Source organism: Chaetodon auriga, chromosome 12, assembly GCF_051107435.1.
Source record: "Chaetodon auriga isolate fChaAug3 chromosome 12, fChaAug3.hap1, whole genome shotgun sequence".
NCBI lineage: Eukaryota > Metazoa > Chordata > Actinopteri > Chaetodontiformes > Chaetodontidae > Chaetodon > Chaetodon auriga.
The window spans coordinates 2,355,803-2,379,158 of NC_135085.1; the positions used below are offsets into that span (position 1 = coordinate 2,355,803).

Consider the following 23,356-nt stretch of genomic DNA (forward strand, 5'->3'; position numbering starts at 1 on the left):
AAAATGGTCAGTTTTCCCCTGTTCTGGGCCCTTGCACCACCCTTACCTCTGTCCGCATACCACTTACATTCAGACAAGGATACACACAGCGAATACTAAAATCACCATTAGGCAACCACTTGCTTTAAAATAAAGATTGGGTAAACTAGTTCCTACATTAAGGAAGTGACTACAGTTGGTGGTCAGAATCAGATATCTGGTTGAACGTGAAATGCTGAGAACACCCCAGCATTATATAAATGAAAACACAAAAGGACAGATAAATCCAGCACTTAGTTTATTTATGCATTACTTGAAGGACATGTGCACATCACTTACACACTATTCTTCACTTGTGGTTTTGAGAGAGGCCACTGGCAAGTGAGACAATTAGGACGAGACGGTAATTATAAAAATGGATGGCAGAGGTAGTATAATGCAGTCATTGGTAGAAGATGTTTCTGCACCTCTTAGGTGCACTTATGCTTAACAGATTTGTCATGCTGGTTCACATCACTTTTATTTTTAGTATTATATAATATGTATTAGATATTATAATACATATTATATAACTATATATTTAGTTATATTTTTAACAATTGCTGTTATTCCATGTTTAAACGCTTAGTTATATTTGTTGAGGACATTGTTTTTCTCTTAGTTTTTTTCATTCTCATCCTTGTTCTTCCTTGTTGTATATATTTTGTATTTGTCTGTATGTTTAAACTGCTGATGCAATGGAATCATTTCTCAAATTGGGATCAATAAAGTAACAGTCTAAGTCTAAGTCAAACCCCAGCAGAATAATTATGGTGTGGTCCATGAGGACATGCAGCCACAGATCTGTTTACAGATAAATACATTGCTCAGGTCAACCTGCAAACTGTTTCAATGAAAAGCTGTTTCTACAGCCCTATTTTGATAAAGTGTTACAGAAGTACGCGTGATTTAGGCAGGCTGAGAGAAGTAGGATTATGCTGACATCACACTTGGGTTAGCGTAGCAACGTAGCAACCCATCTTTTCTATATTTTATGATATGAACGTGCAGTTACCATGGTTACTGTCGTCATTCAGCCATGGAGAGAGTGGCATTGTATGTTACTGTGGGACGGGGGGAGGGGTGGTTGTAGTGTCAGAGAGAGGAAGTTGGTTAGGGAATCCTTTCATTATGTAATATTTGGAGTTAACACAGAGGATTAGTCATGCATCTCTCCATCAAAGCAGAACAGAATCTGTAGAGCAGGAGATTAACAAAATCATGTTTACAACTACAACATAACCTTCATATTCATAAATTCCAAACCATCTTCAGTGAGAATTCAGTTTCCTCTGTCCAGTCTCCGTCAATCTTTGTCTCTCTCTCTCTCTAAAACAGTAGCCTAGTCTGTGAGGCCCAGACCGGATCCCATTCAGATTCATCAAAGCCCCTTTCATATCCTGACAGCCATGCACAAATACACACACATACTGTTTCCACACACACACACACACACACTCACACACACACACACACACACACACACGCACGCACACACACACACACACACACACACACACACACACACACACACACACACACATACGCACACAAACAAACACAGTAAACCTCTCCAGTTTTCCTTTGAAGTGGACATGGCTTTGTTCACCGTTTTTGTAATTCTGTGGTGCTGTCGCCAAGTCTGGGTCATCTGTTCTGTTATTAATATTATCTCCAGATATATCTGATTCTGGAAAGGAGACAGTGGACAAGGACATGAAAGACTGGAGAGATGATGAACCATAAGCAGAGCAAAAACAACATTATCACAAGTTAAAGGATAATTGCTGTTGAAAATATTTTTGTAGTTTTGCCCATTAGTTTTATCATATGTAATGTTAGGGCAACTTTTTGGGAAAGTCGTATGAATGGCAGCATGTGTTACTACAAAACCTGTATGTACCTTTCAGCATTAATGGTGCCTTTGAAGATGTGCAAGTTACCCATGCCATGGGCACTAACACACCCCCATAACATCACAGTTGCTGACTTTTTAACTTTGTGCTGCTAAAAATCTAGTTGGTTCATTTCGCCTTTTGCCCGGAAGACACAAGATCCATAATTTCCGCAAACAATTTGACTATCTAACCCTAACCCAGCCCCAACCCTAATTCTTGCAAACCTTAATTATAACCACAGTACACTTTTCCACTTTGCCTTTTATCTCAGCTGAGCTCAAGCCCAGTAAAATCTGCAGTGTTTCTGGATGTTGTTGATATCTGGTTTTCAGTTTGCATGGTAACATCTTAACTTGCATTTGTAGATGCAGCAATGAACTGTGTTTACCATCAGTAATTTTCCGAAGTGTTCCCAAGGCCATATAATAACATCCTTTGTACAGTCATGTTGGTTCTCAATGCAGTGCCACCTGAGGGATCAAAGGTCACGTGCATTCAATGTTGGTTTTCATCTTTGTACCTTGTGTACAGGGATTTCTCCAGATTCACTGAATCTTTTAATGATATCCTTCAATTCAATTCAGTTCAGTTTCATGTATGAAGTGCCAAACAGAAGTTGTCCCAGGGCACTTTCTACACAGATCAAGTCAGGCCCGTTCTTACCAAACTCTTAATCTACAGAGACCCTACAATTCCCCCATGAGGAAGCACTTGGCAACAGTGACAAAGAAAACTTCCTTTTAACAGGCAGAAACCTTGAGCAAAACAAGACTCTGATTGGACAGCCATCTGCCTCAACCAGTTGCTTATAAGGGTAGAGGACTGTAGAGAGGCAGAGAGAGGTAGAGAGAGAGAGAGACAAAGAGAGAGGGACACACATCAGGGACAGCAACAATGACATTAAAATAATGGACATTTGACTATTAATGAAATCATATATGATATATGGTATGTAGTATATATAGTACATTCTGTAAGTATACGATATATTTATTTAACTAGGTAATAGGGTACTATCAGCTCTTTAAGATAAGATGATGCCTGACCATTTTGGGCTCTGCAGGTAAGGAGAAGGATTTAAAATTCTATTTGAGATTTTACAGGGAGGCAGTGCAGAGTGGGATATGGAGGAAATATGGTATCGTTTCCTTGTCTTTGTCAGAACATGTGCCGCAGTGTTCTGGATCACCTGGACGTATTTAGCAACAACAAATTGCAATAATCCAGCCTGGAAGTAAGAAATGCATGGACCAGTTTTTCTGCATCGTTTTGAGACAGGATGTTCCAATTTTTAAGATGGCATGTAGGGGAAAAAAGGCAGTCCTTGAAATTTGTTTTATATGGGAGTTAACGGGTATATTCCAGATTCCTTACAATGGCACTGGTGGCCAGAGCAATACCATCCAGACTTGCTATATCATCAGATAGTAGATTTCTATGGTGGTCAAGTACTGTTACTTCAGTTTTGTCTGCATTTAGTAAGAGAAGGTTGATGATCATACAGGTCTTTATGTCTAACGACATGCTTAAAGTTTAGTTAACTGACTGGTTTCATCTGACTTCATTGATAAATACAGCTCTGTATCATCTGCATAGCAATGAAAATGTATTGAGTGTTTCCTGATATTATTACCTAAAGGGAGCAAATATAGAGTCAATAGTATCAGTCCAAGCACAAATTCTTGTGGAACACCATTCTGGCTTTAGCATGCACAGAGGAAGCATACTGATAAGTAGTAGGAAATAGTGAAAATAAAGTCCACTCAAAACACGAGTGGGAATGAACAAAGGGAGCTCCGATGAATCAGGTTTTCAGAGGCAAGGCACATGCTGACGTGGCAGGCAGACAAACTAAAACACAGAGCAAACAATCAGTGGCAGTCCAACAACAAACTAACATTAGCACAACTCACAAGGAGAGTAGATAACAAAGCCAAGTACTCACACAGAACGAACTAAGACAATGCTAAGGATTCAAGACAATCCGGCAACAGGTAGGAGAGCGCTCTCCCCTTTTATCCTGTGCCTTAATCAGGATCATGCACATCAGGTGTGCACCTGACAAGGTGGAGCCAGTGGCGTTGCTAGGGTCTCTTGGAGCTCCAAGCAAGAAATCCCCCACCCCACCCCACCCATGCACGCTGCAAAAATATGGTTTTTGCACACAGAAATGCACAATTTCGGGGACATTTGAGATGAATACTGAAAAAGTAGATTAGTGGTTCTCAAAATGAGGTCCAGGGACCAATAGGGGTCCCTGAAAGACCAGGCCTATCAATAATCGCTGTTGTAAATAAGTGGCCGGGGTCCCCCAGTGGCCGGGGGCTCCAAGCAACTGCCTGGCTTGCTTGTCTGCAAGCCCCGCCCCTGGGGAGAGCTGGCTGAGTGTGAGACACACCCAGCTAGACAGACAGGGGAAAACAGACAAACAACAATAACACTGGGAGAAGGGAAAAAGAAACACTAGCAACAGACAGGTCTGCAGGATCATAACACCACCTCGGTCTGCAAATTATTTCCCCATTCTCTGGTTTGTTTCTTTTGAGTGTAATCTTGTTGTAAATCCATGTTAATGTTCATTTCAAGTGAGCCGCCAGTTGTACCTGTTGTTATGGACATTGGTCACCAGGTGGCAGCACTATGTAAAAACTGGTTATAACGCCAAGATTTCACCAGGTGCATCTTGGTCTATCGCTCTTTTTTTTTTTTTTTTGTCTGGACCAAGCTTGAGATGCACAGAGGACAGTGTATTGTGAGACTGCTCAGTAAAGACGTAGGTAAGTATCTAAGTATCCATGTAACCTGTTGAAATATGCTGCGTAGATACTTTCAAGAAGCTACCAGTCAGTATTTTAACAAGATGATGTATTTTTGAACCTGCTGAAGTCAAAGAACTGTACTAGTGGCGCAGGCATGTATAGCAGGATGATGCGCTTTGTGTGTAATCCCCAGAGTGTCCAACATGGAGTAGTTAGACTATTTTGAAATGCAAGTGTCTGTAAAGTTGAGTTTTCAACATTTCACTGAGTATTGTTTTGTTTTTGTTGTTGTTTGTTTGTTTGTTTGTTTGTTTGTTTGTTTGTTTTTGGCTAAGTCTTTCTTGTATCTCTTTCTGTTTTATTTCGGTGTATAGCCAGAGCCCACCTCCGTATTTTGTTAGCATATTTTTCAAAAATATAGTTTTTTTTTAAATACAGGGTTTTTTTTTAAATTAACATTTAAGCTGCCATTTAAGTGCTGCAAAAACCCTAGTATTGTGTCCTTTGTGGCAACTAATTTCCTGCTTAATTAGCAAATAACACATTGGTAAATAAACATGTACCAATCAGACTATGTGCATGTAAATGTATACTTAAGAGACAGGGTTACCATAAGAAAGAAGACACCCCATATGATACACATTACACATCACCATTATTTTAATATAAAAGTCTTAGCCTTGGAATTATAACATCCTTCTTGCATACCATTGAATTTATAATTACTTCTGCCCTTACTGCACCATACTTTGTATCAGAACTAAGTGAAACAGAAAAGACATTTAATCAAACATTGGGACTACCAGACACAAACTGTAATTGATGCATTCCCTTAAAATTCTGTTTTTGTAAATAAAAGAAACAATCATGAAGTCATCATCACACTCTTTTCTCTCCATTATTAAATGAAGTGGAATTATTATGTACGAATGTGAAACAGAACTCACAAACACAATTGAACACAAGACTAAACCCACCTATAAGGATGAAGTCACTTTACAGGTCACCCACAGTATCAACAGATAGATTCTTTGTAATGATCCTGTGTGATCTTTTGTTTTTCTTCTACAGTGTGTTTATGTACCATTTAATGTTTGTTGAATCTAAAATGTGGTCATTGATTAAATCTGGGGATTTTTGTTCCAGTTTTTCTTGAATTGATCGAGGATTACATCTGCAATCTCAATTTGTCTGATACAATAGAGCATTTAAATTGGCTCATAGTCTGTTTCTCTTCCACCATTCCAGACATGATTGTTACAAGTTCCAGCTGGCATGATATGCTTATACTATCTTTAGCAATCAGTGTCAGAGTGGTATCTGCACCCTACCACATTTACAAAATTTAGAAAACACCTTGAATGTGCACGGCAGAGCCAACCAGGGGCAGATTCTACCAGAGTGGAACAGCTTCACTCTTCCAGCATCCTCTCTGGGTCAGGCTCAGGCTCTGCATTCCTCCTCATGAAACATGCAACATCACACATTGCTCAATGGAACTGCTGGCCTCAGTCTTTGTGTTCTCTTGGGTGAAACAGAAGGCTCATGAGCAATGAATAAAATTCAAGTGCAGCAAGACACTGGAGGCAAGACAGTTAACAGATACAAACTAAAACATGATGCTTGCATAGCTATTTAAAAACGTGTGATCTGGAACATCCCACATTCCCTAATGACCCGTTAAGGAAGAAAAGAACTGACGATGAAAATTTTAGAGCATCCTGAGGAAGTTGGAGGTATAAAGAAATAATACAAATGCATTTGCAATCAAATGCTAAAAAGTGAAATCAAAGTGTTTGGATATCCCAATAAGCACTATTATGTTCAAGGCAAGGCAAGGCAAATTTATTTGTATAGCACAATTCATACACCAGGCAATTCAAAGTGCTTTACAGAAGCATAAAAATACTGCGAGACTAGTGAAGGGAGAAAAGACACAACACTATGGCAGAACTAGACTTCTGTCACAGAGAGTAGGTGCATCAGTCAACCACAACAACTTCTCTTCTCTTCTCTCTCTCTCAAAAGCTCTGCAGAAAACTGTCTTACAGGAGAGTGACACCGTAATTTATGTCCAGGCAAACACCAAAGAACAAGTAGCTTCTGAGCTCAATGCAACTCAGTGCAACATTCATTAACCAAATGGCTTGATGATTGACATTTATTTCCTAAGAAGACTGAAAATCATCTCTCATGTCTCTCATCCTTGCCTCCACCTTATCCTTGAAACAAGTGTTAACTAATATACTAAACGAACAACCAAAATACAACCACCTGGCTAATTTTAGGTGTATAACAAACTGCTTGACAATTACAGTAGCTAAACTACATATGAATGCCATGATCATCCAAGACATACTGTTTGACAAACTGGTCAAACTGGCGAAAAGTTGAAAACCTAGAAACATCACTGGCTCATTCTTGCCAAATATGACATCATTAATTGGGAAATCTAATGAAACACATTGAAACCTGCCTGATGTTTAAGAACCTAAATGACAAGGTTCCTCCACCACTTAATACATTTGTTGAGAAGCAGAATTTAAACAACAGATCTATCTCAACTCATATATAAATCCAATATATGCCAATATATACAGTCGTATATACAGTAGATGACACTTGTGAGATGCGTCTCTGCCGCCCACAATGTTGCAGCAGGTTCTGACCATTCAAATAGCATAAAGTGCCATAGTTTTGTGCTGCTTTTGGATGTTCTAATGAAAGAAATGCCAAAACCAAGCAACATTTTACTAGTGTGAAGATATTTTACAATATTTTACTCTTACAAATGTGTTGAATTTGAGTTTCCCTTATTTGAACATAACATGAGAGTCCTGATAAGTTAACTAGCTTACGTCAGATAAAGAAAAAAAAGTGAAACTGAAATACTTAAAGTTGTATATCAGTAAGATGCTGAAAATAAAATTATATTTATCAAACATCATCGTCATCATCATCATCATCATCATCATCATCATTATCTTTATACTAACTGTGTATGAGACAAGTTAACTGTTACACTGCACCTCTGAACAAACCAGCTGATATACTGGATACACTGTATTTTTTGTACATAATAAGTGGCTTAAAATGTAAATTAGTAAAATGTGAATATTTTACTAAAAAATAGAAATGTAAATCCTGTTGAAAATTCACTGAATCTTTAAACTTTAGTGTTTGTTGTAATTATGTCTTTTTTTTTTTATTAGTTTAGTCTTCATTTATTTCCAAAACTATCAACGAAATTACATGACAGCCATTTTCCACATATTAAAAATAAAATATACAGTACTTAGAAACTAATTACATAGAGTAAGTTATTCTTAAATATTATATTATAGAAATATTCAATTCAATTAAGTATTCTGTATCATTAATGCTGACACATTGCTACAAACCACTTGAAAACCCACTTGAGGCCATTCCCTTGGAATTGTGGGAATTGGTGTTGGATGCATGGAGACATAATTTCAGACTACAGTGACCAAGTAGAATAGTGATGCACCATTGATTCACCTCACTCACAAACAAGTGACTCTGTCTCACACAAACACATTGCAAAGCTGTATTGTACAGGTGCCACTGCGGTAATTTCATTCATCGAACAGACTATGTGAAGTATCTGTTGCACTGTGCAGCCCTGCACTCTACCTCTCTGCTTTGTCCTCCTATCTGGACTCTCTCTGTCCTCTCACCTATCAGCAACCTCACTGTTCAATCCAGCTGTGTGGTTGTTTGATTCAGTGGGCTCTATTTTCGTCCCCGCCGCTGGTGGAGTGCAGGGTGCGCACCCCGCATAGTGGTATTTTCGTGCAGCGCAGGCGGGCGCGCAGTGCACTTGGTATTTTGGTAAACCGAGGCGCACAGAGAAACACCTGCTGTGCCAACCAGAAACAGCCGTGTCATCCTACAGAGCATATATACTGCATCTATCTCAGAGCCCTCGAGAGACAGAGAGAGACAGACACACGGAAAAAACATAAGTGATGATCGTTGTCCGCCATTACCCACGTCATTTCATTCCAAATACAAATGTTATCATTGTAATGCTTAACGTTATCCACAAAGATGGAGTACATCACTGCTTTGAGGATGATGAAGAGGAGGAGGAGGAGGCCGAGGATTTACCATCGAAGGACCTCAAATTTAGACATGAGTGAGCAGGAGTGCAGGTGGGCTACGATATGCAATTTTCTTTAATCATCTACTCTTTTGCATGTCACAGGAACAAATTACATCTGCCAAGGGAGGTCGTCGACGTGGTAGCGTGCATCATGGCCTCCGATGCGCACCCCGGCTGTGCTCTCCCAGTCGTGGTAAGGGTGACAGCAGCTCTGACCTTCTTTGCCACCAGGTCTTGTCAACATACCGTGGCCTCGGTGGTGGGGATCAGTCAGTCCGCTGTCTGCTCGGCTATACATGCGGTTTCCTCCAGTCTAGTCCGACATGCAAATGAGCACATCATTTTCCCTGCAACACCTGAGAGCCAGCTGAAAACCAAGCGAGGGCTCTTGTTGAAATTTGGATTCCCTGGGTCCTGGGAGCAATCAACTGCACTCATGTGCAGTTGCACGCCCCGGAGTCCCAAGCCCACATTTATGTGAACCGAAGGGGGGCCCATTCCATCAATATCCAGGTGATCTGTGACTCAAATTGCCTGGTGACAAACGTGTATGCCAATTTCCCCAGGTTGGCACATGACTCATTCATCCTGGCGAATTCTAGCATCCCTACAGTCTTTCAGGGGGACACCCCTCTGGATGAGGGGATGGCTCAGTCATCCTCGAAACTTGCCATGCGCCTCACCAGTGGCATTTTTAAAGGTGAGGTGAGAAGCTGGTGTGATTGGTGAAGATCGGACTCGGCAGTGTCAGTTGCGGAGTTGCACCGCTGGGTGAAACTGAGATGAGAAGGGGGAGTAGTTGCGCCCACAGATAGATACACATAGATAGATAGATAGATAGATAGATAGATAGATAGAATAATGTAACTCTAACAGTCATGCCAATAAAGATTGTTTGAATTGAGAGAGAGAAGCAGCCATGACCATGTGGTGGAAAAAGTATTCAGATCCTTATAGTAGCAATACTGCAATATTATGGTGCATAATCACCTGGAAATAACAATAGCCAACCATGTTTCTACAGTTGCCCAGAATAGAAAAATTAAACACTAACTTCAAAGAGTGCCTTTCACATTTTTAGTGGCCCCCATAGGGAGGGTGAGACAAGGGGAATTCAACTGGTTGCAATCTAGCTAGATGCCACTAAATCCAACACAGCTGACCTTCAATGTTATTGTTTTATTATTAGAAGTTTAACTACTGTAATTTGAGCCTCATTATGATTTGATTTGGGCTCAGTCCACTTTCATTTTGTATGCAGCACTTGTCAGTGGTTCAGCATTGTGTCTCATCATCTCAAGTAACTTGAGAGCTGGTGTGCCCAGTGTATATTACTTATGTAACATTGATTGACAATCTTAGATAGTTCTGAATCTTTGAGCATTAAACAGCAAGTCCTCACCAGAAAAATGATCACAGCCTAAACCTAACCAAGTAATTTTGGTGCCTAAACCTAAGCTAATTCAGAGTGTTTCAGTAACAATAACATACTTATTTCAACTGAAACTATGATCTCTTCTTGAACTGAACCAGGTAATTTAGGTGCCTAAAAATAAATTCTGACTGATTCACAACATTAATGACATAATAATGAAGCTACATCTTTGTTGTAATGGCCTGTTGCTGGTAAACTCCAGTGGTGATGTACATTGTTGTCAGAATCATTGACAATTGACCTATTCAGTCGTTTCAGTTGCAGGTATGAGGATGTGTTGTACATAACAATTCTATAAATCAGTAAAACAAATCATTTGCTTTTTCATCACACACTATGTTTGTCTCTTTTTCTAAATGTCAGTCATATCCCCCTCCCATCCATCACTGCAGCTGAGATACTGCAAGAGACAGTTAGAGATGAAGTGGCTCTTTAATGGCCAACTGTCCAACAAAGACCATCCAGCTAATGGTTTGTGATGATGACAACTCTAACAACAGAGTGTTGATAGAGACACCAACAAACAGTCAGGGAGTGTTACATAAGGCCATCACTGGCCAACACCACTCATTCCCTGCCAAATTCAGCAGCATAATTGTATCTTCATTCATAATTGTATTATGTTCATATGAAAGTCTACATTATGATAAGTCTTCATGTGAAATGCACTATTACCCTAAATACCAACACGGCATCCCATCTTCCTCATTAAAATTGTGTAAAACCAAATGAAATTCTGGTTTCAGGTGTAGACACTGGCAAAATCTTCACTCAAAGGAAGTGATGACACTGAACCAACATAAAATACAATGGGCATTATCAAAAGGTAAACTATACACAGTATATGTTAAATTACCCAATTGCACAGTCCTAACCTCAGTATGTTAACATGTTCCCAGTGGCAAGGTTAGCATGCAGATGTTCAGAGAACGGTTAGCGTGTTAACCATCTTAGTTAAATGTGCTAGTATGCCGAAACTTGCTAACTGACTCAAAGTCTTTCATTTTGCAGGTATTCATCATAAACCATAGCATTGGACAAATTCTGACCTGGTGAGGGTGCTAGAGGAAAAGTCAGAGGATCACCATTGTTATGCACCATCTGGGAACCATGGGTACTTTACATTTACATGGTAATCTGTGATACAGTTAAGATATTTCACTCGAAACAGAAAAGGCAGCCTCATGGTGGCATGGCAGGAAAAGCGATCACAAGACAGATGTTGAGTAAGTTTGAATATCAACGAATGTTCACATGTGATTAGGAGTTGTAGGAAAAAATGAAAATTTGAGACATCTTTATGTCATGAGTTTTTATTGATAAAAATGATTTTCCATTAATGACATGACGGATTCACACAAAACATTTTTCCATCTGTAATCTGACAGCAGTTTCAAATGATACTCTTTAAATGATTGCAGCTGTTTAACAATAGCCACACTGAAAGATGATAGAACATTAAGTCTTAAGTCACATTGTGCTGGTCTCTTATGAATACCCACCAGTGATCTCCATTTAGTTAGACTAACGACTGCAGACATTGCAGACAAAGTAAGCTATAGTGATAGAATGAGACATTCTTTGACATGTTGCATGTTGCATGTTGATACTGTAGCTTGTGTTAATGTATAGTCATTAATTCATTTTGAAATACTTCTAACATAACAGCTCTGTCTTACACAAGTCTTGAGGACAATGTATAATGCACTGTGGTGATAGGTAGTTCAGTTGTCATAGTTTTTTTTTTTTTTTTTTATAAAAAACACTAATAGAAAGAGTTGGCTAAAGCCATGACCACAGAAATGCAGATGTGTCAAAGGGGTTCTTAGTAATTTTTTTCAAAAAAGCTCCATTTACCCAAAATGAATGGAAGCCCAACATAGAGAAAAAAATGACACATTTCCATTTGCATGCATTAGCATGGACATGGCCTGTATAATCAGCCAATACTGGGTAAGGCTGTCCTTCACAGCATACTAGAACATTCCACATTCCAACATTACCATCATGATCATGTTTAAAAATCGACTTGCATAGAAGTAGCAGTTGCACAACTAATTAATTAGTTACCACTGAAACCAAACTCAGTATGATAACTTTGTCTCAAACTGACAAAATGAGGCATCAATAAAAGCATTTACATTAACAATCTGAGAAGCTGTCTGCAGCACAATTCACAACACAATGATATGCACAAAAAGAATCTTCAAGAAGTTGATAAAGGCTTTCATGTTCCAACAAGGATATAACAAAAATAAACAAGCAAATTATTTTGATTTTTAAAGGATGAGGGAATTATTATTATTATTTTGATAAATATCCCTGCATGCACTTTAGGTCTCCATCCACCTCGGATGGGCAAGGTGTGCTTTTCAATTGTAGTATAGCACACATGATCCCATAATATGCAGTTGCCTAAGTAGTCTCTCTCTCTCTCTCTTTTTTTTTTACTTCAATGTACTAATGCTAATAAAAAGTATATTGCTGTTGATTGAAAATCACACATTTATTGAACTTTTCTAAAATAACACAAACATATCTCTACTTTTTGAAGATCTATTTTGAGTATATTTTGTATATGACAAACAGACTTTCTTGGAACACATCAGTACACTCAAACTAAGAAAATAAGTACGCAAGAGAAAATGGGATACATCATATATTACAACCAAAATGAGTAGATCAGGGCTCACAAGTTATGTCCCGTTGTTCAGAGCTGTGACAATTTCACGAGATCACTAGTCCCTTGCTACCTATGAGATATAGATTAAAATTCCTAGGCTACCTTTTATTTGTGCTAAGCCTGTGTCTGACCGAGTGGTAAATGTGTATTTTATGTTCTATAAGTGCATTTTATGCCTGCACAATCTATAACCCCATTTATACTTAGTCACTTCAAGTGTCTTGGGTGGATCTGAAAACTATTTGTTTTCAAAAAAGCAAACACATCCAAGAGGTGGTCAAGATGGATTATTAAAACCACCTATGGAGGAGGTTCAGATGCCACTCATTGTCTGCATACTGGTGATTGGGCAGCACACCCCTCCTTGGCACTGCCCCTATCTGTATTGGTGAGGCATGAGTTAGAGCCATGAAGACGATTAAAGTTTTGTCTCACATGCAGTTCATAAATAGGCCTATGATTCATTCATATGTAACTTAAAGAATCTTACATATCATCAGGCTGTTATCTGGATGTGACACACTTGAAATGACAAATGTAATTGGGGCCTGTGTCTCAATGTTGTCAAAGCATAAAAATCACTTTTAAAGTTATTTTATTCAAGATACATCCAGGTTGTCTATGTTGCAGGAAGCATAAGCAGATAAGTCTTTACTCTGCTTCTAAAGTTGATGCCAATAGAGCTAATATAAGTTAATATAAGCAAAGATTGTATGTGGAAAGCAATGGGATTAAGAAGGTTTTTTGAAAGGAGGGAAGGATAAGCAAAGGGGGAAGACGGCTATGAAGATGAAGCAGCATTTATTTGAAGGAAGCGCGGACCTGACGGCCCTTCAGAGGCTGAGGAGGCCGGTAGTTGTCCACCATGTTGCATGGAGCTTCTCCTTCTCCACTGAACATGAGGCCGCGGAACATGGCCATCTGATGAGGAAGCAGAGACCAGGAGAAAGGAAAAACATCATTAATGCCTGATTTCCATGGACTAAGTGACATTGTAATGGAAATGCATTAACTGAAATATCACATGTCTAACATGTGCTGTATAACTTCATACACAGCAGGATTAGTGAATGACACAGGTGCGAGGTGTTGAAGGTGAATTTCAAATCAATGCATCTATTGCAATGATCAATTTGACAACAAGATGGATCTGCCTGATCAGAGGTTTTGCTGCATTTTCTTGTTTACACATATGGACTCAAAAGGTGGGACAGTAACCAGCAGCTATTTATTGTGAATGGGACCTTCCATTGCAGGCCAGCATTGCCTCCTGAGCTGTAGAAACTTAAAAGGTTCTCAGAAGCATTACAGGGAAAGCTGACAAAAGTTGAACTACTTCTGATGTAATGTGAGTGAAGATGCACTTGTTTTAAAGGAACAATGTGTAAGAATTGGCCACCTGTCAAAGGTTGCTCCAAATAAATAGGGGGCAGAGTATCACCAGAGTACCCCACAGCATGGCCCTGTCTGGCATCCTGAACATTTCTTCATTGTACACAGAAAGTAGAACTGAAGACATTCTAAACAAAGCACACCCAACCAACTTGGGTGTGTGAAGATGTTATCTGCTTGATGCAAGGCATGGAGGTAGGGAGAGAGTGACATGGAGGCCAGCACACTCCAGCCGGGGAGCTGTATGGGAACATGCTTGAGAGAGCCCAAGCATGCAGGAGAGCTCCAGCACAGGAGAATCAATACTGCACCTCTCTACCTTTTCAAAGCAATTTTTCTTCAACTCAACAAACCATCAGGTGAACTTTGCTTTTCCTGTGGTGGGGGGTTGATGCTATACATTAATAAGAGTACTTCAGGAGGCATTAGAGCGAAAATATGATTTCCCTGAACATAGTTATAACATCCAAATAGATTATATAGAAATTATATCAGTGAACAAACACTTACAAGTGGCTCTGCCTAACAATTGTGATTAATGGCATATAAAGGATCGATAAAAGAATATCTTTTCTTATTTACCCACATTGAGCAAAAATATTCCCAACATCATGGCCTTTGTACATGCAGCAGTATCTAAATATTTAAGTCAGTTTTCTTTATATACCCCCAAATCACAAATTACAGTTCGCCTCAAGGTGCTTAGTTATTTTACAACATCCTAGATATGTACATTAGCATGAGACACAATGCAGCAATATCTAGCAAGGTTTTGAGCAGGCTGTGGGGATTCAGGGGACCCTGTCTGATCACCACACAGCAAAGCATGGACAGTCAGAGCCAACCAACCAACAGCCACTGTCAGACTCTTTGTGTCTCCTCTGGAGTCCAGTGGAGCTTTTGGACAGTCGCAAGCAGCAAAGGGTTGCTCTGTGGGTAACTATGTTGTGGCTGGGCCAGCTCTCCCACTGAGACTGTGGGTCAGTTCATAGTTGTAGCACTGCTGTTTATCGTGGTTAAGATAATGTTACTGTTCATCAGTCAGACACCATATACACCATACAGCATATCAGAAGGGCCATGTGTAGGGAGGGGCTGAAGAATTCAGCTGAGCTGATCTTTCCAATCCAAACACACACATAAAAGCAAGTTTTTAGCAGAAAAGCAGTTTTAAACATGATACTGCACGTGTATCATCTGTATTACCATGATAGGCTTTGCCAGAAAGAATGTGTGAATATGTGTCCAGCACAAAAAAAAAAAAAATGCAAAATGGGACACAGAGTATGTGTCACATAGGAACTGGAATGAAAAAACATTCCCATTAGCTCTTGTATCCTCAATCGATCAAATCAAAGTGCACTTTGATTTGCACAAGAGAAAACTGTCCAGCAATACAGTAGTATTTACATGACTACTGTGCAGTACCTGGGACTGAAGGCAACGGTGATCACCTGGATCATGTTAAATAATTACCTTCCAGCAAAAATGAGATATTTAATGCAATCAGCTGCTTCACTTGCTTCGTCACCTCACACCCTCCTGCTCTGGTGATTATCTCCCATGTGCACATGGTGACGCAAAACACAGCCCTCTTGACACACACAACAGTGTGTGTGTGTTAGTCTGTGTGTTTGCAACGACTAAAGCAGCAGCATAGCATAAACAACAACTGCTCTAGCAGTCATTTAGCCTTTAGCTAGCTGGTGAGCTTGAATTTAATTTCCCTCAGGAGGCTCACTTAGCAATGCTCAAGTACAAAGCTAGACTTCGGTGTATCTGTGCATTCATATCTGCATTGTAGAAAGGAAAGTTTTTACTATATAATCATATTTTATAATTGTGCATCTAGGCTTTGTTTAACAAGGGAAAACTGGGTGTTAAATGTTTTGAGGAAAGAGCCTCTCTATGTGGGTTCTATGTCACATGAAGGTACAGTGAGTCAGTGATAATTATGTAAAGAGATAGAATGCAAACTGCCCACTGGAGATACCAGCTGTCAGTGTAATCTCAGTGACACACAAGGCACTCAAGGCAAGACCCACCCTGCTCTAAAGTAAGGTACGGCTTCTGCACTCTTGACCTTGACAGTGCATGAGGCTTTTTGAAATGCAGTAAAAAGGGACTTATGAGGAATTAAATTAGGAGAGCTGTTGAAGTTGATATGTACAGCCACAATAAAGTTCAGCATAAGAACTGAAGTTGCTGTCTGCAAGCTATTAAACAAAACAGAAATAGTCAGCTCTCTTAATTCTGCAATCATTGACTGGCTGTTTCTTGTTTTTCTCCGACTCTCGACACTCATGCTTAACGTTTCATGCCTTTTATTTTCTCATTTTAAGATGAACACCTTCAGTTTCCACTGAAGAGTTCAGAAGCAGCCTCACCAAACTACATGATTAGAAAGCTGTACTGAGGCAGCATGTCCAACCCACAAACTAGCAATTGGACTGCCAAGAAAAATGTCTGCATTTCAGAGTGCCACAAATACACACAGAGTGCACATTTGTGCACATAGACACATGTACTGCATGCTTACACTGAAACACCCATATGACCTTCCTTGCTATATTTGAAATTGATCTAGTGTGTAATCCAGCTGCGGCTTCAGTTCAGTTGTTTGACTGTCAAACTAAAGCTCAATACTTATTCTGTTTTACAGTACAGACCAACCTTCCGACCTCAAAACAGTGATTGATAAACCAAATGTCACAGTGGCCTCAAGTAGTCCAAAGGGTTTTTTTCCCTCATTTTTCTTAAACAGTTAAAAGTTACTGTTCTTATAGAATTAGTTAAGAATATAGAGTTAAGAATATCAGTGTTTCAAGGTTTTTACATGAGAAACACACACACACACACACACACACACACACACACACACACAAGGTTTACCCTTAATTGGCTCTTTATCAGATACAATCAATCTGTCTTTATCAACAGGCCAAAGCACTTTAAAGTAGCTCTAATAAAAAAGCCGACTCTTGATCCAGGGGTTTTAGCCAACTATAGACCAACAGAACATCTAATCTCTCCTTTCTCTCTAAACTCCTTGAGAGAGTAGTTGCCAATAGTTGCCAGTAGTGTGACTTTCTAAACGACAATAGTTTATTTGAGGACTTCCAGTCAGGATTTAGAGTGCATCATAGCACAGAAACAGCACTGATCAAAGTTACAAATGACTTTCTAATTAGTGCTGCATTTGATACCACTGACTATCACATCCTATGACAGAGCCTGCAACAATTAAATGGCATGACAGGAACTGCACTGGTTAAGTCCTACTTATCAGATTGATTCCAGTTTGTACATGTATGGTAATATCAGTGTTAATTTAGTCACAGAGTTCCACAAGGTTCTGTGCTTGGACCAATTCTATTCACCCTATATATGCTTCTTTTAGGCAATAATATCAGGAAACATAAGCTTTCAGTTCAATAATGATTTTTTGATTTTCTGTGCAGGAGCTTTGTCTGAGGTTTTTGTGTATTTTCTCTTACTCATTTTGATTTTATGTAGGTAAAGGGACAAAGTATATGTGAAGAAAGTTAAGTACTTGTGCAGGGCTGATACTGATTGGCTCCTTCAGGACAATCCAGGTGACACTCTCCAACAGGGGGGGCGTGGTCAGAGAGCCATCATAGGTCCAATAATCCAGAGAATTAGGAAGAAGAGTCTTTGCATCAAAGTTAGCAAAGGTGGTCTGCTTTCCCTGTAAGCATGGAGGAGAGGGAGTGCAGGAGGACAGAAGAAAGGAAAGCAATTTTTATTCATTTTTAATTGAGTTGTTTGTTTCCCCAGCGTATACATTGTTGTGCAGAGAAAGGATGAAGACACAAAAAAAGCTCACAAAGCTGTATTTTGTGAACTCTGGGACAGCTGTCTTTACCTTGTTCTTAATGGCACCCAAAGCATCCAGAACTTTCTGAATCCTGGGGTTGGCAGCACCAATCTGGAGTAGAACACAGATACACACAATATAATTTCCAATACTTTATTTTATCAAAAACAGCACTCATCATTTGGCTTTTCTCTTAATTTTACACAGTCCCATGTAGAGCATGACTGAATACTTAAAGCACTTTCCCATCCATACTCTGTATTGCAGCCACAGACTGATGGATTGTCAGTGATGAATCACTGATGACTCACCTTGAGAAAGACTCCAACCACAGCAAGTCCATCAGGCTGACTGGCCGCCTCTCCAAAACTGGGGTACTTAGTGTTCCAGTGTACCAGGTGAAGCTAACAAGTAAAAGAGGCAAAGTTTTTCTTTTAAGGCATAAGCTAGTCAGTGTCTTATCCAAACGTTAACATAATGACACAGTGATCTAGATCTACTGTCAAATGCAATTTTTTTCAAGTCTGTGTCATCCAAAAATGTTTGGGTGGGGGAGAGAACAGAGGGGATGTGCGTCTCTGATAATGTAGGCCTTTATCTTACGGATTTCCTACTGATCAGCTCTTACATCACCTCATGGCTGGGCCACAGTCAGAATAACACACATACTGAGGTTACCAGTCCAAGTCCCCTCAACACCAAACACAATCTCCTAACCTTTTTCATTATCTGCTGTTTTCCATTTTTTAATGTATTTTCACAAATTTTGAGGTTTGGATTTTTGGTTGGACAAAATAAGCATTTTGAAAGCATGACTTTGGGTAATTGTGACAGCATTTCTCACTACTGGGAAACAGAAATCAATTAATGGAGAAACAATCAGCAGATCAAGATACAGTATCATTCGCTGCAGCCCGAGTCCAAAATTAACTCCACCTCAAGAACAGTAAAATCCTGCTTTTACATTAATGTATGAGTAATAATAATCTACTGAGATACAATAGTACAATAGTCACAGGGGACTTTTCTCTGCATTGAGTACTTAAAGTACATTTTTCTGATTATACTTAGATATTTTTACTTAAGTAACATTTTCAATGGAGGCCTTTTACTTGTAACAGTGTATTTTTACACCGTGGTATTCATACTTTTACATCTGAATACTTCCTCCACCACTGCTGGCTCTTAAGATACTGGAATCAACTGATTAATTGGCTACTGTCATTTTATGAGTAGCTGCACACCTGTCTCACAGTCCGCTTCCTAAATCAGTGTAATTTTGAAAAGACTGTATATGAAAAATTCTAAGAAACATTATAAACAGATTTGTTACTCTTTTTTTTTTTTTTTTTTTTTTTTACCTAGGCCTCTTGACAAAGACAGGATGATACCACTGTTAACACCACACATCCCAGTTTTTTTTATTCCATAACATGGATTGAGGATCCATATGTAGTAGCTGTAAGGATCTCTTAATCTGTTTCTTAATCTGTGTTCAGGTAAATCTAGTAGTTTCAATACCTCACATGGGAACTTGATGCCGTTGACAGTGTGCTCAGAGCCTCTGTCATCACTGGCTCCCCAGTGGAAATGAAACTGCTTCAAACGGTACGTTCCAGAAATAGGACCTCCAGTCAGGGCTGGTTCAAACAAAACAACAGAATCATTAGATGTGCAATCAGGAGATTCAGCATCAACAATTAAGTACACCTATGCTAGTCAATAATCTGCATGGTTTCATTAGATCTCTTAGAGATGCAAATTCAAATAGTATATAAGTGCTATATTTTAAGCATAGAACACAGAGAAGCATGTTCTGTGAAACCTTTCTTTCAAGTGATTGTCTGTCAGTGAAAAACTATGAAAAACCACCACTGACATCTTTTTAAAGGAGTAATAGAATCGTAATCAAATTTAACACATACAGGTCAGTTGTTACTAAAGCTTATGGTTAGTACTACTCAGCCTGTGAAAACAATCGGAGGAGTCTGGACAAACGATGTCATCCTGAATGTGGAGCTCTGTCAATTTTGACCATTATGTTTTTGACAGTGCAATGCTAAATGACTGAAGTATCCCTTTGCTTGGCTTTTCACTTTGACATAGTTTTAGCCTCTCTATCTAGTTGCACCTCTCTTGGTCTGTCCTGTCATGATGGTTATTCATGGAAAATAGCTGTTCATATTTTGTTTTTTTGTTTTTTTTCTGTTCATTCCTAGAAAACACAGCTGTTGCAGCTGCTTGAAATGATACGGAGTGGGGCAATATTTGGGGCTCATAACACACTCAGAGCGTGCACATTTTATTTAATCCTTCTTTGTGTTTCATAAGTAATATTTTTCATATGCAATTTATTCAGTTCATATTGATATGCTTTTTATCACTTGCACTGCTGGATGAATGTTGAATAAACAGAGTCAGTGCAGCAGAGCGAGGTGATGCCGATGTCCTGTTGACCTCCAGATAATGACTAGGCTTATCAGGGTTAACTGACATCATCAGACGCTCTTATCTGCTACAGTACATACCGCAGGGATGGAGGCATAGACAAAATGGCCACATAAAGTTACGTCATATTATGTTATGTTTATTATGTTGTTATTTTATCTAATGTTATGTTAACTATTTCACGGTCAAATATACATTTTTGGTGCTGTTCATGTGCACACGTAAATGAAAAAATGTCTTCTTTGTGGCTCTATGTCTAACACTTGGAGCTAAGCGATGCTTACTGGAGCTGTCAGTATCGTCCACAAAGTCCACCTGGAAGGAGTGTCCGTTGTTGAGAATGCCCACGGAGTTGGAGGGGTCATACTTGAGTTTCAGAGCCTTCAGAGATGAGTCATATTGGGCCTCCTTGGGGACAATGTTGATGGGAGACTGTCTGGGCCCATTAGCGACAGGAAAATTATCTGCCCATTTGTCAGGTCCTATAAATAATAAATACACATAAAAAAATAAAAAAAGTATATAGCACATTTAGTGTTTTGTCCTCTTCTGTTGTCTTCTGTGTGTACAACACTTCCACACCAACCACTTTAAAGCAATTCCACTAGACTTAAAATAGCAATGCAACAGTGCAAAACACTCACTGTAAGTAAAAGTACATGAGTATTTTCAGATTAAGACTTTACTTGAAATATCAAACGCTAAAAAAAGTCAGTGTTCAGAAGGGCCTCTTTCTGAACATTATCATTGTATTATTTCTACTGCAGTACTATTGAAGCAACATTTACAAAAATGAAGATGTAAAATGAAACAGAAATAGGCATACTTAAGTAAAGTACATATACCTCACAATTGTATTTAAGTAAGGAATATCATAAATGTGCCTTAAATCTAACCAGCAACAGCAAGGAAATTAATCCTATTTTCTAGCCTTACTTCTGTTGCCTCATAGAAGCTATTTCGATAATTGTAATCTGTAATTCATTAATAGTAAAGTAAAAATTCTATGTATGCCTGAATCACATGAAATTATTAATGCATTAATGTGCAGCATTTTAGTCTTTTAGCGAGTCCAGCTGCTGTCAGTTCTGTGGGAAAGTTTAATCTCTAGTTACAGTTCACAGTGTAAAGGTTTGTCAGATGTTTTTCGTGTAGCCTTCATCAGACCAACTAACTACCTGGACTGCAGCCAGCAGACTCTGAAAATGTATAGATTTAAAAGAACAATGTTTCCCTAGTTAACGCAGGGAAGTAAGTTTAAAACTGAAGTGTTCTTCATTAGGCGTCTGTGCCAATGCAATTATTCAATAAAGACGTTGTTATTGAGGAATGGTATACTGGTGACTGCAATATAACCAATGCAAAACCGAGTTGACAGAGTGGCAGCATGCTCTTAACCTGTTACATAGAAACCTGCACATCAAACATGACTGGAGTCTGTGAGATCCTCACCGTTGGTTGGTCCGTATCCCCATCCGTGAGACATGGCTGCTCCTACTGTATGCTATTCTCTGATATTACACAAATAATGATTAATCCAAAGTCAGTCTGCAGGTCGAAGAGCGGCAGAGGACGCGGATGATGGTGATCTAATGTGAGACACCCGCTGAAACGCCGCTGCTGGGCTTTATATAGGCTCTCAGTCCTCTCACCGGTAGGTTTGGCTTGCAGGCTCTTCAGCGGGCCGGTCAATGAGGAGAGCAGTCCAGCCTCTCCTGGAGCTCTCCACCTCCTCTCCTCTCCTCCTGCCTTCCACTCCTCCTTTTCTCCGAATATTCAGAGATTGTTGCAGAAATTCGGTTGGGATTTTTGTCCCTGAGTCTATCCTCCCGTAGCAGAGATGGATTAGTGCCTGATGCGCGCACACCATCCATACACACACACCGCAACACTCCGCGCTGCCCTCAGCGGAATAACGGGATCAGTACAGGTTCGATGCCTGGAGCAGCACTGGGAGGATTTTTATCGCAATATCCTGAAATCGACATTTTCTTTTGAGCTCTTGCCAGCCTGCATTGATCCTGATTATCCGATTCCTGGTGGACGGCTCTATGAAGGCTGCATGCGGCTTAGGATGTGAATGCCTGCAGGTCTGTGCAGGGCCGGACAGAGCCGTTTTAGCACCTGAAGAAGAACTCTGAAACCAACCTCCCAAGCCCACCTCTCAGTGTCCAAACTGTTTTAATGACTACTATTCATCTTTACCCTGTGAAAAAGAGTTACGGTTTATACATGTATGGAAATAGAAGGACTCACTGTTGTGTTGTTGTTTCTAATGATACATACAGACATACCCTGAAATCTCATATTAAAGATGCTCCAAGCTGTTTCTTCATATAAATCAAAGTAAGACCTTTTCTTTAGTGGACAGTGATGCAGTCAACTGTATCCATGGTAACAGAACAGGAACTGCCACCACGTCACAGTACATGTATGTGGCCTGGCATTCAGATTTGCCAACATGTAACAACTCTGAAAGGACAGAAAATGTGAAGCATTTGCGACATAAATAAGAAAAAGAAGGCTAGAAAAAGTCCAAATCTAGATTGTGTTTTAAATGTACACTATCTATTATTTGACAGTACAAAGACAAAGAATGCCCAATCAGCATGTTTTTGTGTCACTGAACAAAGTCCCAGATAATCTCCTTGATCCATTCATATAGATATGTTTGCCTGCTGAAAATCAATTTCATAGAATTTAGAACAACAAAATACAAAATTGTATTTTTATGAAATTTTCAAAACAGTTTCATAGAC

General features: G+C 39.4%; 1 protein-coding gene across 1 annotated transcript; it reads right to left on the bottom strand.

Moving 5' to 3' along the window:
- Positions 1–11,535: 11,535 nt before the first annotated feature.
- Positions 11,536–22,705, bottom strand: cahz (carbonic anhydrase). The gene is made up of 7 exons (XM_076745367.1): positions 22,050–22,705; positions 20,882–21,079; positions 19,671–19,789; positions 18,461–18,553; positions 18,198–18,260; positions 17,865–18,020; positions 11,536–13,840 (listed from the first exon to the last, which is right to left on the bottom strand). The coding sequence occupies exons 1-7, from the start codon at positions 22,081–22,083 to the stop codon at positions 13,721–13,723; spliced, it is 783 nt and encodes a 260-aa protein (XP_076601482.1). The 5' UTR covers positions 22,084–22,705; the 3' UTR covers positions 11,536–13,720.
- Between the last annotated feature and the right edge of the window lie 651 nt (positions 22,706–23,356).

Coding starts and splice junctions, on each gene's coding strand:
- cahz (XM_076745367.1), bottom strand. CDS start 22,083: ATGTCTCACGGATGGGGATACGGACCAACCAACG. Junction 18,554..19,670: donor GCATCAAGTTCCCATGTGAG/GTATTGAAACTA, acceptor TTTACTTGTTAG/CTTCACCTGGTACACTGGAA. Junction 18,021..18,197: donor TGGGTGCCATTAAGAACAAG/GTAAAGACAGCT, acceptor CCATGCTTACAG/GGAAAGCAGACCACCTTTGC.